Source organism: Sorex araneus, chromosome 6, assembly GCF_027595985.1.
Source record: "Sorex araneus isolate mSorAra2 chromosome 6, mSorAra2.pri, whole genome shotgun sequence".
In the NCBI taxonomy this organism is placed as follows: domain Eukaryota; kingdom Metazoa; phylum Chordata; class Mammalia; order Eulipotyphla; family Soricidae; genus Sorex; species Sorex araneus.
The window spans coordinates 165,570,138-165,587,480 of NC_073307.1; the positions used below are offsets into that span (position 1 = coordinate 165,570,138).

The following is a 17,343-nucleotide window of genomic DNA, read 5'->3' on the forward strand; positions in this document are numbered from 1 at the left end:
AGGCAGGGAGCAGTTGGTGTTTATTCTGTGGGCGTACAGGCATGGAGAGCCCCCTCCCTTTCCCGGGGCTGGCTGTGTCCCCCACATGAAAGGGAAGTGACCCTGAGGGGCAGGGCAGGTGCAGGGTGTGGGGCTGGGGGCCGAGGCGGGCGGGGGGCTGCCCGGCCCAGCTCCACGTGGCCTCCACGTGGCCCGCAGGTAGCGTGTGAATAAATAACCCGGGCGCAGGGGAGCCTGGCCTCACTCTTCCATGTCCAGCTTGAGACTGATGCTGCGGGCCTTGCCCCGTGCCAGCGTGGTGGGGGGCGTCCCCGGGCCCTCGCGGTCAGCCTGGCTGGGGCCCCTGGAGCGAAGCAGCTGGCTCTGTTTGCGGAGGAAGTCCGCGGGGCCCGCTGCCCCGTAGCTGCTCTTGGCCCTGGAGGGTCCCGCCGAGGTGTGAGGGTGGGAGCCGCCCTCCAGCTGGCCCAGGTGGGCCACGTAGCCATCGGACAGGAACTGCGGACAGAGGGCAGGGCTGAAGGGCAGCGCCACACGCCTGACCCTGCCTAGCTCCCGGCTCCGCCCCTCCCGGGGACCTGGGGTGGGGGTGGGGGAGCTGCTGGGCAGGAAGTGCCGTTGCTGTGGTTGCCTGGGTTGGTCCCACAGAAGGAGGCAGAGTGGACCTCCAGGACCCGCAGAGACCCCTGTCCGAGGAGGCCCACCTTGGGGTGCTCAGCCCTGCCCTCCCAGCCCGCACCTGGCACTGAGCCTGTAGCTTCCGCACGGCGCGGCCCACGATGTAGGTCTGACTGGCTGGCAGGCCCAGCGCCGCGTACACGGCCACGTCTTTGGGGGAGCCGTAGCCGGCCACGATATTCAGTTCCACCTGCAGGGGGGGCGGGGCAGTCAGCCACCTGGGGGCAGGGCAGGGCATGCTGGGGGGTCCTCACGACCACCAGGGCCTCCGCCACCACCCTCCCGGCCGCACCTCCTGCACCAGGCTCTGCAGAAACATGGCCTTCTGGCGCAGCGGGTCGTGCGTGAGGCCGTCGCAGAAGGAAACCACGCCGTGGGGGAAGTTGTGCTGCGACAGCCAGGCCACGACGCGGTGCTTCTGCATATCAGGTCTGCCCGTGACGTACACGATCAGGTAGCCCGAGTCCTGCCAGTGCCTGCGGGGGTGCGCGCGAGGGGGGCGGCGGTCAGCGCGGCGCCGCAGGGCAGGGGTGTCGTGGCTCCCACCAGGCCCCGGCCACGCCTACCTGACCACGTCCACGGCGCCGGCGCGCACCTTGGGGTCGCTGCCCATGATGGAGACGCTGGCGGTGAAGGAGCCGTCGATGCTGAACACCACGGCCTCGGTGCCCCGTGCCACCACCGTCAGACAGCACTCAGCGTACGTGTGGTCGCCCCTGCGAGGGGCGGGGGTAAGCGCGCGCCAGGCCGCCAGCCCCCACCCGGTGCAGAGGCCTCGTGGGGCGCGCTCACCTGACCACCATGCGCACCGGGTAGACGCCGATGCCCAGGGCTCGGTCGGGGGGCACCGGGAAGGTGAGGCGGCCCGAGCTGCTGGTGACCTCCGTGCCAAAGTGGATCCACTTGCCCGACAGTGGCTGCGTCATGATGTACACATCCACCTGGGCAGGGAAGCTGGGGTCAGAGCAGCGTCCCCACAGGGACTGGGGCCCTGGACAGCCCGGCGTGGGGGGTCTCAGGGGGTGCTAAACCCATCAGGCCAGAGGCCCCCGGGAACCAAGAGCAGAGCGCCGGCCCATGGGTGCAGCGGTGACGGGGCCAGGCTCTGGGTCTCACCTTCTCTCCAGTGAGTGTGACCACGTCCAGGGGCCCGTACATGAAGCGTCCATTCAGCACCTGGGGGCGGCCCTCGCACACCACCGTGTCGCTCGCCCGGTGGTTGGATGTGACGTTCTGGTGAAAGGAGAAGGCGTGAGCGTGGGAGGAAAGCCAGGTGACCGTGTTGTCTGGGTCTGTCCTAGGGGGCAGGTCTGGGATGTGGACGATGAAACTGGGGGGCGCATGAGTTGGGATGGGTGGGGGCAGAGGTAAGGAGGCAGGGCGAAGCCACAGCCAGGCTCAGGGTAGGGGTGGGGCCTGGGCAAGAGGAGGAGCTACAACAGGGGCGGGGCCGGGTGGGCAGGGACTCCAAACTGGGTGTGGCCTGTAGGGGCGGGGCTCTGTGCTGGGTGTGGCCCAGAGAGGCGGGGCTGGAATGGGCGGGACTCTAAACTGGGTGTGGCCTAGAGGGGCGGGGACTCTGCTGGGTGTGGCCTAGAGGGGCGGGGCTAAAGTGAGGGGACCTGGGGAATGGGTGTGGCCTGTGGGGCGGGGCCAGGGACACAGGTGGAAGTAGCCTACAGGGCGTGGTCCAGAGGGCTGGGTGGGCAATAGGGACAGGCTTGCAGGAGGTCCGCACCCGGATCTTGACTTGCGTGCGCTTGCGCTGCCACTTCTCCCGGGGGAAGGCTGGGCTGTAGATGGACGGCTCCTCGCACTCGGTCAGCTGTGGCCGCTCCTTCTCGATCACCTGCACAGGGGCGGGGCAGATTAGACCCTAGGAAGGGTGCCCCCACCCTGGGCGGCCCTGCCCCACCCCCTGCTGTGTTCCCGGGCCCACCTGCCGCAGGATGAAGGCCACCACGTCGGCCGACTCCCAGTAGCTGGCGTGGAAGAGGTGGGGCAGCGTGACGGTGGGGAAGGCGGTCAGGGCCTCGGGGCAGTACAGCGAGTAGTCGATCCGCTTGGTCCCCCACCAGCGCTCCAGGACTGCACGGCCGCGCGGGCAGCGGGTCAGCGGGGGCCTCTCCCCCCGGCCCCCGCCCTCCTTTCCGCCAAGAGCCCGGGCTGGGTGCTGAGGTGAGGGGTGGGAAATGCTGGGCCTCCGAGGTGACCCCGCCGTTCCCACCCCGCGAGCCAGGAGGACCCCGACTTACTCTTCACCACCTCGCCGGTGGTGCTGGGGGCAGCTGGCGGCGGGGCTGCCTCGGCGCCCAACTCACTGCCCTTCCAGAAGGTGCCGCTGGCAGAGGTGGGCGTGGAGGGCACCAGCTCCAGCTCCTCCAGAAAGAGGCTGGAGTGGGTCTGCAGAGCGTCGGCTGCAGGAGGGCATGGCCTCAGTGGCAGGGCTGAGGCAGGGCTCAGTCCCCCCCCAACACATGGGTCAGGCAGGTGTCCACGTGTCTGCCCACGCCAACACAGGATTCTGGATAGTGGCACCCGCACCCCAAAACTGGCATCTGCTCAGCCACTGGCACATGGATGCCCCCTCACTGCCCCTCACACCTGGACAGAGAACATCAGAGGAGCCTGGGGACCCAGACACCCCCACCCCAACACACACGTGGCCAGGAAGGGCTCCGGGCCCAAGGAGAGGTGAGGGGCCACAAGGCAGCAGCTACTTCACACCATCCTCCCCCGTTTGTCCTGGTGGGGGGCCATGGGGGGTCATACCCAGCAGCAGGGACGCGCCGTCTCCCAGGGGGAACTTCTGGTATCGAGGCACAGCCAGGGGGGCAATGGCCTGGAACTTGGGGGCCAGCAGGGGCTCGAGGCGGGAGGCGCAGGGGTCAGCCGCATGGAAGAGATTGTAGATCTGCTCACAGGCCGGTCGCATCTGGGCCACTGGTCCCCAGGAGACGGTGGGGGAGGGGGGTGTCAGTGTAAACAGCACCCTCTCCTGCTCTGGGGCCCGAGCCAGCGCCCCCGACTGCTCCAAGCGAGAGCCATGGGCTAAGGGGTGAGGCGGCCAGGAAGCGGCCCCTGAGAGCAGGTTACAGGGTTCCACTCCACACACCTATGCTCCCCGGCACCACCGGGAGCGGCCCCCGCGAGGATTTTAAAGGGGGAGGGGGACGACAGAGCCTTCTTGCTGCTGTGGCTCAGAGCTGGGGGAAGGAGCATTTCTCGTTCCCTCTCGCGGGCCCTGGCTTCCTCCTGGGCCCTTTGGGGACTTGGCCTCGGCAAGTCCCTTCTTTCTGGGCCCCGTGCCAGGCCCCTACATGGCGCTGTGTGTGGGGGGGGGGCGGGGAGGAATGCCGGGGGCGCCCGCATCAGCCCAGGCCCCGCGCTCACCCTCCAAGGCGGGCATGACTGTCTTGCGCAGTGCCAGCACCAGGCCCAGCGGGGAGCCGAAGAGGAAGAAGCCGGAGACCTTGAAGTCGAGGCGCGTGGCGCTGGCCGGGCCATCGGCAGCCTCCGAGGTGCTGGCCCGCCGCGGCTCCCCCGAGGAGCTGCCCGAGGGTGCTGCCTGCAGGCTGTGGGGAGGACAGGGGCTCAGTAGGGACCCCCACCCTGGCCCCGGCCCTGGGCTAGGAGTCACACCTGTTCTGGGCGCCTTCCGCCTCGGGACCGGCCACGTCGCTGGGGGGCCGCTGGGGGGGCAGACTTGAGGGTTCCGGGCTGGCCCGGCCCAGCCCGTCCATGCCCTCTGCCAGCGGGTCACGCACGGGGCCAACCTCGGGCGAAAGCAGCTCGTTGTTCTAAAAGGAACCGGGCAGAGAAGGATCCTCAGGGTAGGGATGAGGGATGGCGACTTATTTGGAAGCGGAGGGCCAGGCGTGGGGGTGGGGCAGGAAGCGGGAGAAGGCAGGGGGCCGTGCGACGGCCGCACTGACCATGCTGCCCCGGCGGCTGCTGCCCCGGCTGCCCGTGCCCGTGCCGGCACTGTGGCAGAGCGCATCGAAGCCCAGGATGCCACCAACGCCGTCCCCAATCAGCACCACCTGGGCCAGAGGGCAGTGCCATCAGGAGGGGCTGCCTCTGGGGGAGGGGGGGGCGGGCGGCGGGGGGGCCCCCCCCCAAGCCCCCGACCTGCCCGCAGAAGCCGGCACCCTCTGCCGAGCGCAGGAAGGCGGCGTAGGCCTGGTTGGTGCGGGCGATGACGGTGGCCACGGCCCCCTGGTAGCGGGAGGAGGACGTGGCCAGCAGTGGCAGGGCGGCCAGGGGAATGTGGTCCTGGGAGCGGGCCAGGCTGTCGCCGTCGTGGCTGTAGGGGCTCAGGCTGCAAGAGAGGGGGTGGCCGGTGGGGTGGAGAGGCCCCCCAGGCCCCCCGTGCCTCCCCATCCTCTGCCATCACCCCTGGGCCTGTGCACGTGTACACGAGCACCGCAGGCCTCTGGGGCGGGCGGCATCCGTGCCCACGACTGTGCCGGAGACCCCTGACCTCTCCCACCCCCGCCCCAGGCCTCCCTGGCCCCGGGGGCTCCTGCTCCCCCTGCCCCAGCAGTACTTGGACACGAGGGCATAGGCAGCGGCGCAGATGGGCGGGCAGGGCACCAGGCGCAGGGCCACGTGGCCCAGGGCCTCGGGGAAGTGGATGCGGGTGACGGCCTCGAAGGCCAGGCGCAGAGTCTGCACGTCCGCCTGCTTGGAGGAGGCGTCGGCGGGGCCCGGGTCCAGGATGTTGCCGCTGTGCAGGATGAGAAAGAGGGCGTGGACGGCGCACGCCTCGGCCCCCAGCTCGCTGGCTCCATCCGGGCCCTGCGGGGGGGCGTGTGTGAGAGGGGCCCGGCCACAGGCAGGCAGAACCCCGACACGGGCAGGGGGCCCCTCTCACCTCCGAGTCCCTGGGCACTCGGGTCCCGTCCCTGATGTCCTTGGTGACCTCAGCTCCGGGCTCTGTGGGACAGGAGAGCCGGGAGGAGGCTGGGGGGTCCTGGGGAGCCCCTCGCCCGACCCTTCCAACCAACGCCTGCCTGAGCAGCTTCCTGCCCCATCATCTCGCCCAGATCTCCAGAGTCTTGGCTGGGCCTTGCTGGCGCCAGGCCGCAGCGGGCGGATTCCCCTCCCACAGGCCGGCCAGCCCGGCAGGTTCCCCCCACCCTGCCCCGTCCGGCAGGACACACGAGCATAGGGAAATGGGTCAGTGCCCCTAACTCAGCTCCCCCGCCCACCAGGACCCGGTCTGCCATGACTCCCCCAGGCCATCCTCCAAACCCACCCTGACCGCCCCTCCCAGGCCCCAGTGAAGACCCCCACTGAGCTTGTCGGGACCATGATGCCCTCCCCCCCCCACATCATCGTGTCTTTTTGTCTGTTTTGGGTGCTTAAGGCTGCTCCTTGCTTGGTTCTGGTGGCCCGTGTGGCACTGAGGCTGCAGCCCAGGGCCCCTGCATGCGAAACGTGTGCTTTGCCTCGGACCTATCCCTCTGGCTCCAATCCATCCTATATTTTGTGGGGAAGGGAGGTTTGGGGCCCCATCTGGGGGTGCTCAGGGTCTGTTCCTGGCTCTGTAGTCTGGGTGTCATATGCGATGTCAAGGATCAAACCAAGTTGGCCAGAAACAGCCGCTCGCAAGGCCAGTGCCTCGGCTCCTGCCCGGCTCCCGCCCCTCTGCGTCCCGAGTGAGCCCCCCTCTGGGGAGACGTGTCTCTCACGACCCCATTGAGGTCATGACTAAGTTACTCCCCAAGCCCGTGGACGGGTGGGGGGCGGTGCAGATGGAGGCAGCCTAAGGGGGGGGTGACCGTTACCTGGGGCCCCCTCGGCCTCGATGGGGGAGGCAAAGGCATCGATGAAATCGTTGGAGTTCCACTTGGTCATCTCCTTGGGGAAGACCTCGTCGCTGTCCGAGAACCCTTCTACAGGGACAGGGCGGTGTCAGCGTGGGGACCAGCCGCCGAGACCCCCGCCCGGGCCCGGACAGCGGCACTCACCGTGGGCATCGAAGAACTCCTCCTCGGAGCTGTTCTCGGAGTCGCGGGCGATGTTCTGCATGCGCCACTCGGACAGGCTCTGGGGGGACACGCCACCTGAGGGCCCAGCGGGGGCTCAGCCTGCGCCGCCCGGCCGTGCGCCCCGGCCCCCCGCCCTGGGCCCCCGCTCACCTCCATGCTGGGACGAGTAGGAGGACCGGGACGAGGAGGACCACTGTTTGCCGAAGCTGGCGTCGGGGGAGGCGTCGGGGCCGCGGGGGGCTTCGGGCCCGTCGGGGGTGCTGGCGCGGCTGGTCCCCGCCCGGGGCTCGGCGCTCGGCTTCCCGGGGGGCTCGGCCTCGGGGCTCTCACCGCTCGTGGTGCACTTGGCCATGCGCTGGGCCAGCATGCGGGCGGTCTCCTCCTCCAGGGCCCGGATGTCGGCCATGCTCAGTTCTGTCCATTCGTCCTGCCAGCACCAGGCCTGGCGGTGCGCCCGCAGCATCACCCGCCGCAGACCTGCCGGGGGCCGGGGCCTCAGGGTCACGTCCCCCTCTCGGTCCTCAGCGCTGCAGCCCCCCAGCCCGGCCCCCCGGGGCCAGCACCCACCCAGAGAGCCAGAGCCGGGCAGGCTGAGTGTCTTCCTGCCCACCCTCCCCCAGGCGCACCCCCCCACACCAGGCACGGACCCCACCACACTGCTGTGGCACTGGTTCCTCCCCGCGGACCTCCTGCCGGCTCCTCCTCTGGGGCGCTTAACAATTAAGGCGCGAACAGTTAATGAAATTGTTGGTGGTTAATGAAGGTGTTAATAGTTAATGGAAGTGCTGGCACTTAACGAAGGTCCTAGTGAAAGATGATACCCATTCTGGGATATTTTCCTCTTAAGCAGAGGAAGAAAGTTAGGAACGCCGGGAGGGAGCTGGGAAGGAAGGCGGCGGCGGCTGAACGCTAATGAGCCCGGGCCGCGGGGAGGAAATCTCTCTCCGTGGTGGTTGTACGGGGGCGGTTTTCCTTCGCTTATTTGTGCTTTTTTGGTAATTTTCCAGATGTAAGGCAGGAGCCTCTTTATTCTCTAAGCTCACTTTCCCGTCTGCACGCGAGGATCACAACAGTGCCCACCTGGAGGGCCGTGGGGGTGTGAGGAGGAATCTTGTTTAAAAAGCGGGGCCAGAGGGAGCTACGGGCTGGAGCGTGGGCCCTGCCCCGGCACCCCGGGGTCCCTGAGCATCAGCGGGGTGATGGCTCAGCCCAAAGCGTGGCAGTACTAATGCCAGGTAGGGTCCAAATCAAAACCAAAGCCAAGACCGAATCTGGCCCGCGGCCATCACTCCGTCCACAGGGGCTCATGCTCTGGGCACCACCTGCTCAGTAGAGACGGGACCGCTGGGCTGCCACGGCGAGGCAGAGGGGAGCCCCAGTGTCCTCACCCAGAAGTGACCCTTCTGTCTGCAGGGGGCCCTCAACTTCCCATCCTGGGGAGTGGGGCGGGGCTAACGGTCTAGAGTCCCTGATGACAGATGGACAGAGGGGTAGAGGCCACCCCAAGAAAATTACATCAGGGGCCGGGGCGATAGCACAGCGGGGAGGGCGTTTGCCTTGCATGCGGCCGACCCGAGTTCAATCCCCGGCATCCCATAGGGTCCCGGAGCACCGGCAGGAATAACCCCTGAGCATCGCTGGGTGTGACCCAAAAAGCAATAAAAAAAAAAAAGAAAGAAAGAAAAAGTTATATCAGAGCCTGCACTCTGTGGCACCACAACTGTGGGGGTCCCCCGGGAGCACCCCTCCGAAGGAGACTCTTGGCTCCGTTGATGGGTGGCCGGCGGGGTCCTGAGTGCGTGGCCAGCCTCCGGCCGCCTAGCGCTCGCCTCGGGGCTTGGCGCGGCGGCTGCGGGCGGGCAGGGCGCCTGCAGCGGGTGCGGGTAGGTGCTCACCGACGTCGTGGATGAACTGCTCAATCTTGGCCTGCATGCCCCAGTAGCGGAACTCCACCTTGCACAGCTTGTAGGCGCACATGAGGGGCCCCGTCTGGGCCGCGGTGCGCGCCCAGTCGTCCGCCAGCGGCCCCCTGCCCGTCTTGACCGAGCGGTACAGCCTCGGGTCCTCTTCCGCCTTGTACTCGCCAGGGGCCACGGCATCGCGCACGATGTCAATGGTGTCTGCGGGGGGTTGGACAGCACTGAGCCACACCCCGCCCGGCTGGGTCCCCCAGGGGATGGGGAAAGCCAGGCCAGGAGGGGTGTGGTGGGGGGTGTGGTGGGGGGTGTGGTGGGGGGGCTCCGAGCCTCACCCAGGATCCGCTGCCTCCTCTCAGCCCCGCTCAGGTTGAAGACGTTGGGCTGCTGCCCCCCGTCTGGCAGGTAGTAGGTCTCGATTTCAATGGAGAATTTCTCCACGAAGGGGCACGTATACCTGGGGAGGGGGCGGGGCACGGGTCAGGGCTGGGCACGGCCCCCGCCCCCACCCCGGAGGGCGCCCCGCCCCTGCCCGCTCACCGGGTCCGGGTGTAGGGGTAGGCGTTCCAGGATTCCTCCTCCACCTGCAGGGCCGCCTTGGGCAGCAGCGCCCGGAACCAGCCTGGGATGTGGGAGCCCACGTGGTAGACCTTGTGCGTGTACTGCCCGCTGCCCCCGGGCCCGTCCGTGTAGGGCCGGTTGGCCAGGATCTCCACGCCGCTGCCCTCGCCGCTCGACTCCTCCCGGCTCTTCTTCTGCAGCCCCAGGGGTGAGCAGGGTGAGCCCCTCGGCTTCGGGGACCCTCAGCCTGGCCTCTGCAACGCCCCGAAACTGGCCCCCGGACCCCCCAAGTCAGGGCCCGGCCTCCCTGTCACCACCCAGAGCCCGGCACTGGGCTGTCGGCAGGAAGGTGAGTCTGGGCTGTGGCAGGCGCTATTAGGGGGAGTCCTGGGGGGTCCCCAGGGATGTCTGTTCTCACGGAGAGCAGGAAAGTAGAGCACACAGGATGGGGGGTGGGGCTGGATGCGAAGGATCTAGAGACGGACGTGGAGGGACCCAGGAGAAGCCCAGGTTACTTCTCAGGTGAATGGGGGCCTGGGGGCTGTGTCTGGGGCAAGAAAGCCAGCGTGGGTGGGCCTGGACCCCACCTCTGGGCCACCTGCCTCTGTTGTTTTTATTTTGGGGCCACACCCAGCAGTGCTCAGGGGTTACTCCTGGCTCTGCACTCTGGAGTTACTCCTGGCGGTGCTCAGGAGACCATATGGGATGCCAGGGATGGAACCTGGGTCAACCGCATGCAGGGCAAACGCCCTCCCCGCTGTCCTATCCCCCGGCCCCCCCGGAGGGCCTGCCCCCGGACCCCTCCTTCGCTGAGGCCCCATGACCAGTCTGCGACCTCCTTCCGAGTGGCTGGCTAATCTCAAATCCTTCTCATGCTGAGCCGGGGGCTCCGTGATCCATCCTCTCCCGGGGGACACCTCCCGGGGGGCCCCCTCGCCCCAGCCCCTGTCTGCCTTCCTGTCCTCCGCTCCGGGGGCCCCTATCGGACACAGTTTGGGAACTGGCCGCTGTGTCTATGTCTTTGCCCGGCTTCCTGGGAGGCAGAACCCTTCCCCACGCTGGGGTGGGTCAGATTCTAAAGAGGATTAGAGATCAGCAGGGCTGAGCGCGCAGGAGGGGCCGGGCAAGGGAGGGACGGGGGGGGGGGGGGCGGGAGACACAAGGCCCCCGAAGTAGGGGGACCTGGTCCTGGGAGCCGGAGCCCCGGAGCGGGGCAGTGCTGGGGGTGGGGGGGTGGGGATGGGCCTGGCGCCGGCCGGGGTGCGGCCTGCGGCTGCTGCCGTTAGCCCAGCCCCGGGAGGGATGGAGGCGCTCACCTGGATCATGTAGAGCTGGGCCACCTGGTACTCGTCCAGACTCATGGGCAGCAGGATGTGGTACTCCTTGATGAGCATCCTGGGGGCGCTCGGGGGCCGCCGCGCGGCCTCGGCTCCTCGGCCTGGCGCAGGGCGGGCGCGGCCTCAGTGCGGGGCGGCGGCGCGCGGCCCGAGCCCTGCGCGCCCACCGGGGGGCTCGGGCGGCCGCAGCCCCGGGCGCCGGCGGGAGACGCGGGCCGGCCCAGCGCCGCGGGGCCCAGCGCTGACCTCCTTTCCGCGAGCCCCCGCCCGCCGTCGCCAAGGCAACCGCGCGCTGACGCGGGCCCCCCGGGCGGCCGCTCCCCGCCGCGGCCGGCCCGAGCCCCCCGCGGCCGCGGCCCCCGGCGCCCGCGAGCCCCCCCCCCGGCCCCTCCAGCCCGGCTCGGTCCCGGGCCCGCCCCCGGCACCCCGCTCCCCGAGTTGTAGGGGGGGGACCCCCGATGTCCACTTCGAGCCGGGCTCCCGGGTGGTGGGGGTCTCCCGTGCAGAAGCCGGCGCGCCCCTGCTCAGCAGCCGCGGCGCTCCCCGCACCCCACGCGACCTTCCGGGACCAGATCACGCTGCTTCCCCAGACCTGCCTCGCTGACCTGGCCGGCCGCCCGGGCCCCGGCATCCTTCCTGGACCGCCCCCCGGGATCCGCAGCCTCCCCGTCCTCCGCCCCCCGCTTCCCGGGCCGAGCCCCCGCCCGGGCGCCCCGCTCCGCCCACCTGCGCCCCGGCCCCGCGGCCCGCACCTCTCCCCGCGCCCGCTCCCCGCGCCCGCGAGCCGGCTGCGCGCCCCCCGGCCGCACGTCCCCCGCGCCCCGCGCCCCGGTGCCCGCTCACCTCGGGGCTCGGGCGGGCGCCCCTCACCCGGCGCGGGCGGGCGCGGCTGGGCCTCGGGACGGAGCCCGGAGCGCCCCCAGCCCCGGCCGCGGCTCCCCGCGCTGGCCGGCCCCTCCGCAGGCGCAGCGCCGGCCCATGGCCCCGACCTCGCTCCCGGCCCGCCGCCGGCGCCCCTACGGCCCGTCCCCCGCGGCCGCCGCGTCACCGGCCCGCCCCGCCCCCTTCCTGGGCCCGGCCGCCCTCCCCGGCCCGCGGGGTCCCGCGCCCCGCCCGCCGCCTCCCCGGGGCCGCGCTCCCCGTTTCCCCCCGCGCCCGGGCCCGGAGCCCCGCTGCGCGCTGGAGGGTCCCACCCGCCCACCGCCGGCCTCTGGAAGGCCCGGAGCCCGGCGAGAGGGTGCAGCGGGTCTCACTTGCCTCTGCTGACGGGTTGGGGTCCCAGCGGCGTCCGCTGGGGTCATTCAGCAGCACGCCCGGGCGCGGGCCGGCGGACGCCCGGCTTTCTCGGGCAGTCGGACATGAGGCTCCCCGCACTTCCCCACCTATACCTTCCGGTGCAAGCCACCCGCGGACCCTGGGCAAAGGCTGCGCTCCAGAGGGCTGGGCTGGAGGGGCCACGCCCAGGCGGCTCAGGCCCGGGAAGGTGGAGGGGAGCCGGGCTCGCGGGCTGCCGGCCACGTGCAGCCCGGCTCCCGGCCGCCCCCCCAGCGGTCAGGCCTGGGGCGTAGCCAGGGCTCGGGTAATGGTTTAGAGCTCAGGGTGGCAGGCACTAAAGCAAGGGTGGGGAGGGACGGACCCGCACTGGCACCTTGTGGGGCATTAGCACCCAGCCGGAGGAAGCGCCGGCCGCTGGGGCAGTGCCCTCCAGATGGGAGGCAGTTGGTGCCCAGTGCTGCCCCCTGGTGGCACCAGCGGCTGAGGGCAGCGCTCCAGGCCCCCCAGGGCTCTCCCCTGCACAAGGTGGCCCCGAGGGAACCCCCCCGCCCGGGCACACAGCAACACCCTCACTTCTGGGTCTCCTCTTTGCTCCTTTCCTCCTGCTTCACACAACAGGGTTATCAACACCAAGGACCAGACTCAGAAAGACTTCACAGCTGAGCACAACTCCAAATTATCCTTTATTTATAGAAAAAAGGGCATATTTAGCAAAAGACACACTGAGAAAAGAGTGACGGTGGCCCAGGAGACAAGGCAGGGAGGTGGTGGCAGGGCCGGCTGGGTGGGGGCTGGGGGGGTTAGGGGCAGGACCAGTGGTGGGGTCAGAGCCAGGAGCGAGTGTCAGATCCACCGCCTCCACCACTGTCCGAGGTCTGGGGGTGGGGACGGCGGACGCATAACGACCGGGCAGCTAACCGGGGCGGGGGGCCCTGTGCAGCACTGCTCCCCGGGTCCTGGAGGGCACCCACCGCCGGACACAGGTCGGGAGGCCCAGGCTGGGTGAAGGCCAGGGAGAAGCAGATGCCCTGCGGTGGCCGGGAGACGTCCGGACGGCGGCGGTGGCGGCAGCTGCGCGGGCAGGTCCCGGCGGGTTACGTGCGGGCGTTCCGCTCTGTCTCGGCCAGGCACTCTCTGACTAGGGCCCGGGCATGGATGATGCCTGGGGTGGGGCAGAGTGGGAGAACGGGTGTGACACTCAGGTCCCCGGGACCTCACAGTCCGGCCCCTCCCCCGCCCTCCCCACCCCTGTTCCCACCCATCAGAAGTCAAGTCCAGCATGGGGCTGGGCTGAGAGGGTGCCCCAAGGCGCCGTCTGGAGATGCACCACGTTCCCTCTTTTCAGTTTTTGGGCCACACCCGGTGATGCTCTGGGCTGACTCCTGGCTCTGCACTCAGGGATCACGCCTGGCAGGGCTCAGGGGACCGTAAAGGATGCCAGGGATCAAACCCGGGTCACCAGCGGGCAAGGCAAAGGCCTGACCCACTGGCCTCGCCTTGAGCTCGCTCAGCACCTCTCCAGGGAGAGACACTGGCCAGCGCCCATGGCTCCCGTGGCCTCCAGATGTCCTTGGTCCCCCAGCGAAGGCCGGTGCGGTGCTAGGCTGGCCACTCACCTCTCTTCAGGCGCTCCATGGCGCTCTTGCTGCCGGCGTAGGTGGGCCGGATCTCTTTGCCCATCTCCTCTATGACGGAGAGCAGGTCCGTGTAGGTGCTCTGGGAGCCCTGGGCGCCCGGTGGCTTCATGGCCTGTCAAGAGACCAGGCAGTGAACGCAGGCCCCCGGGGTGGGGGTGGGCGCGGGTCAGGGGTGCCCCCCAGAAGCAAGGCTTGGACCCCAACTCACCTGCACGTAACCCATGGAGGGCGGCCCAAAGTCGTTAAACAGGGGCCTGAAAGGGGCCGCGGCTCCCGGCACCGAGCCCGACGGCGAGGGGACGCTTCCGGCTGCAACAGGCGCGAGGCAGAGGTCAGCGCGGGGCAGGGACGCCGGCGGCCGGCGCTCCGAACCGGCGACCGGATCGGACACGCTCGGGTCCCTCCCGCAGGATGCTTCCAGCCCCGCCGCTCAACTTCAGGGACAAACCCCTCCCCCGCGCTCCACCCACCGGCCCCGGCGTGGCCACGCCCACTCCCGGGCCGGCAAACTGAGGCCGGGCGAGGGCAGGCGGCAGGCCCCCGGCTGCAAAAGTCAGGCCGTCGTCTCTTGCACACCTCGACCGCCCGGGCAGGCAAGCAGGCATGCAGGGGGGGCCTCACCTGTAGGGACCGGGGTCCCGGGCCCCGGGGTGCTGGAGCCGGGGGTGCTGCTGGGGGCGGGGGCGATGGGTTTGTAGGACATCCCCAACTCCTGGGTGCGGCGGACGCCGGCCGGCCGCTCCTCCGGGGTTGGCTGCCTGGCCGCTCAGCCGCGATCTGATTGGCAAGCGGGTTGCACGCCCCTGGTAAATAGAGCTCGGGCCGGAAGGGCGGGCGGCCAGGAAGGCTTCCTTACTCCCGATTGGTGGGCCTAGATGTCACTCGCGCGTCCTCATTGGCCGAGGCCTGCCCCCACAGGTCGCAACCGCCGCTGATTGGCCGCCGCCTTCCGGACCTCGCACCTGTCTGTTCCCGATTGGGCGCGGGCCGACGCCCTCCACAATTGGCGAGTTCGCGGCCCGGGCCGGCGCGCTCGCCCGGCGATGAGTCCCGGGGCCCGGCAGGCGGGGGACCGCGGGCCGCGGCGGTGCGTGCGCGGGAGGCTTCCGCGCGTGCCGTCCCCTCGCGGCGCTGCGTGCCGCCCCCGGGGTCTCGGTCCGCACTGCCCAGCGCGCCCGCCCGCAGCTCCGGGCGCCGGAGGACGCAGCGCTTTGACGTTCCGAGCCCCGCGCCCCACCCCGTGCGCTTTGACGTCACCTGTCACCGTGCCGCCCCGGGCCCCGCTGCACGCATGCGCCTCGCGCCAGCCGGCCTTTGTCCCTATGGCAACCGGTCCCTCAACGACGCCGCCGCCGAGCCAGCCCCTTGGAATTGGCTGGGGGTCTAGGCTGGGGTGAGGTCCGAGGGTGACTTCAAGGACCCTTCGTCCTGCCCGGCCCCAGGCCCCGCGCCGGTGGCCCCCGTAGACGGTCCGTAGGAGAGCGAACCTCGGCTAAGCGCTGTCCCTGGATCCGTGTCCCGGGCCGGGCTTGGAAGGGTGCTTTGAATCACAGACGCCTTCCCCGCCAGCGGTTTCCCCAGGTGCACGTTGCTCGCCTTTGCGTGCCTCAGTTTCCCCAGATGTCATCATCATCATCATCCCGTTGATCGTCGAATTTCTCCAGCGGTCTCAGTAACATCTCCATTCGTCCAGCTCTGAGATTTTAGAAGCCTCTCTCTGCTCGTCCTTCCAACAATGCCGTACTGGAGGCTCTTTCAGGGTCAGGGAAATGAGACCCAGCTTGTTACTGGTCTTGGCATATTAATACACCATGGGGACCTTGCCAGGCTCTCTCATGTGGGCAGAAAACTCCCAGTAGTTTGCCACGTTCTCCCAGAGGGAGAAGTAGGCTATAAGATATCGGAAGTAGGCTTCCGGGAGCTGGCTTTTAAGTCTCTGGATGCTGGCCGTTGACAGGATTACATGGCGGGGGGGGGGGGGGGGGGGCGGCGGTGTGTGTGTGTGTGTGTGTGTGTGTGTGTGCAGTCCCTGGGTGTGACCGCCTAGCTACTGGGAGATGGGAAATCTGGGCGAAGGAGGCCCAGTCCCGGGTACCACACACCTGGATTCCTCTGCCGGTTCCTTCATGCGTGAGGCTCTTCTGAACGTGTGGAGAGGGGCCTTGAGCATGGGGTCTTCGGCCGCCAGGAGCTCTGCTCCGGGTGGGGAGAGAAGCTGGAGCCCATCCCTTTTGAGGAGGCCCCGGGGAAGACAGCCAGGTGTGAGGGCAAGAGAATTCCCAGATGTAAAATGGGGAATAAGAATCACGACCTAGGGGAGCTGAAGCAATAGCACAGCGAGTAGGGCTTTTGCCTTGCACTCGGCCGACCCGAGTTCAATTCTCAGCATCTCATATGGTCCCCCGACACCGCCAGGAGTGATTCCTGAGTGCATGAGCCAGGAGTAACCCCTGAGCATCGCTGAGTGTGACCCAAAAAGAAAAAAAAAATCATGACCTCATAGTGTTGTTCTGGTTACAAATTCACGCTCCTCTTCCCTGCCCCACACCACCAGCGCCTCAAAGCCTTTCATGTCCAGACCCCTCACACGCCGAGCTTTGCCATCCCTCCACCCCTCTGAGCCCACACTAAGAACCTACACGAACATAGGGGAGGGGAGAAGGATGTCTAGGGAAGAATCCAAAGTGATTCATGTTGCTCTACTGCCTTCCTGCGTGGATCGTGATCCCCCATCCCTTACACTGTGCAGGACGACTTCCAGAGTAGAGCACTGTCACTGTCACTGTCATCCCATTGCTCATCGATTTGCTCGAGCGGGCACCTGTAACGTCTCCATTGTGAGACTTGTTACTGTTTTTGGCATAGCGAATACGCCACCGGGAGCTTGCCAGGCTCTGCCGCGACAGAGTAGAGCAGTAGAGGAGAAACCCACTGGGTAGCATGGAAACCTGGCAGAAACCTGCAGGCGGTCAGGTGGTCAAGGTCCACATTATCAGTAATATCATGTGGACAGTCCACACCCACGTTAAAATGTGATAAGAAAGGCATAAAATGTGATAGGGGCTGTGTAGTATGCCTTGGCCTTGCACGTGACTGACCCGAGTCTGATCCCTGGCATCGTGTATGATCCCCAGAACTCCGTCAGAAATAAGTCCTGAGTGCAGAGCCAGGCGTAACCCCTGAGCATCGCTGGGAGTGCCGCCCCCCTCAAAGAAAAGAGATTCCCTAACTCTGAAGTAGCCCGTAGGTATTAGGACAACATCCCTTTGACATGCAAATCCTGTGCTCCTTGGAGAAGGGAAACGAGGCACCACCTCAAGGTAGCAATTAAGGAAGCACGCAGAGAAGGGCGGACCCCTCAGTAAATCAGCTACCTGAGGATCTATGGGGTGGTGAGACTCAGTAGTGCAAGACAGTCGGAGGTGGTACAGCATATCGGGCATTTGCCTTGCACGCGGCAGACCCGGGTTCGATCCCCAGTATACCCCATATGATCCCGGCCAGGAATAATTTCTGAGTTCAGAGCCAGAAGTAAACCCTGAGCACAGCTTGTGTGCCATCCCCCTGCTTCCCCAAAACAAACAAACAAAAAAGTACAAGACTTTCCTCTGATAACGCCCAGATTAACTTTTTTGTTTGTTTTGTTATGTTAGGGCCACACCTGGCCATGCTCTGGGGTTACTCCTGGCTCTGAGCTCAGAAATCACTCCTGGTGGTGCTCCGGGGGCCTTATGGGATGCCGGGGATCAGAACTGGACCTCCTATGACTCCTGCCCCCCAGATTAACTTCTGTCTATGAAAAACTCCAGGAAAGCAATATTTAGGAGAATTATAGAACAGCTCCTCCCGGAAGCCGTTTGGCGCTGTTCTTCCGGCCTCCCTTGGACACGGCTTCGCTCATCTCCTGCTCATTGTGCCTGGAAAAGCCCTCGAACTCTCTCGAATG

At 67.8% G+C, this 17,343-nt stretch overlaps 2 protein-coding genes across 4 annotated transcripts; both read right to left on the bottom strand.

Moving 5' to 3' along the window:
* Positions 1-3: 3 nt before the first annotated feature.
* On the bottom strand, positions 4-11,892 carry PITPNM1 (phosphatidylinositol transfer protein membrane associated 1). Of its 3 annotated transcripts, none has more exons than XM_055144020.1 (24): positions 11,743-11,892; positions 10,465-10,586; positions 9,128-9,342; positions 8,923-9,044; positions 8,567-8,791; positions 6,822-7,148; positions 6,651-6,746; positions 6,468-6,575; positions 5,552-5,613; positions 5,225-5,475; positions 4,807-4,996; positions 4,611-4,718; positions 4,318-4,475; positions 4,069-4,250; positions 3,448-3,618; positions 2,931-3,092; positions 2,615-2,763; positions 2,414-2,524; positions 1,792-1,908; positions 1,468-1,616; positions 1,242-1,391; positions 968-1,151; positions 737-865; positions 4-495 (listed from the first exon to the last, which is right to left on the bottom strand). In XM_055144020.1, the coding sequence occupies exons 2-24, from the start codon at positions 10,540-10,542 to the stop codon at positions 241-243; spliced, it is 3,699 nt and encodes a 1,232-aa protein (XP_054999995.1). In that variant the 5' UTR covers positions 10,543-10,586; positions 11,743-11,892; the 3' UTR covers positions 4-240. The 3 variants fall into 3 exon arrangements, with proteins under 3 accessions (XP_054999995.1, XP_054999994.1, XP_054999996.1); XM_055144019.1 differs by lacking the exon at positions 11,743-11,892 and adding an exon at positions 11,329-11,491; XM_055144021.1 differs by lacking the exon at positions 11,743-11,892 and adding an exon at positions 11,091-11,118.
* A 528-nt stretch (positions 11,893-12,420) lies between these two features.
* CDK2AP2 (cyclin dependent kinase 2 associated protein 2) lies at positions 12,421-14,627 on the bottom strand. The gene is made up of 4 exons (XM_004618479.2): positions 14,019-14,627; positions 13,606-13,706; positions 13,377-13,509; positions 12,421-12,922 (listed from the first exon to the last, which is right to left on the bottom strand). The coding sequence occupies exons 1-4, from the start codon at positions 14,098-14,100 to the stop codon at positions 12,855-12,857; spliced, it is 384 nt and encodes a 127-aa protein (XP_004618536.1). The 5' UTR covers positions 14,101-14,627; the 3' UTR covers positions 12,421-12,854.
* Positions 14,628-17,343: the final 2,716 nt, after the last annotated feature.

Bases quoted from the DNA above. Each gene is read 5' to 3' on its own strand.
- PITPNM1 (XM_055144020.1), bottom strand. From the start codon at position 10,542: ATGCTCATCAAGGAGTACCACATCCTGCTGCCCATGAGTCTGGACGAG. The intron at 7,149-8,566 runs GTGAGCACCTAC...GGCCCCCGGCAG, and splicing joins GCAGTTCATCCACGACGTCG to GTCTGCGGCGGGTGATGCTG. The intron at 1,617-1,791 runs GTGAGACCCAGA...TTCCCTGCCCAG, and splicing joins TCACACTCACTGGAGAGAAG to GTGGATGTGTACATCATGAC.
- CDK2AP2 (XM_004618479.2), bottom strand. From the start codon at position 14,100: ATGTCCTACAAACCCATCGCCCCCGCCCCCAGCAGCACCCCCGGCTCC. The intron at 13,510-13,605 runs GTGAGTTGGGGT...GTCTCTTGACAG, and splicing joins CCTCCATGGGTTACGTGCAG to GCCATGAAGCCACCGGGCGC. The intron at 12,923-13,376 runs GTGAGTGGCCAG...GCCCCACCCCAG, and splicing joins CATGGAGCGCCTGAAGAGAG to GCATCATCCATGCCCGGGCC.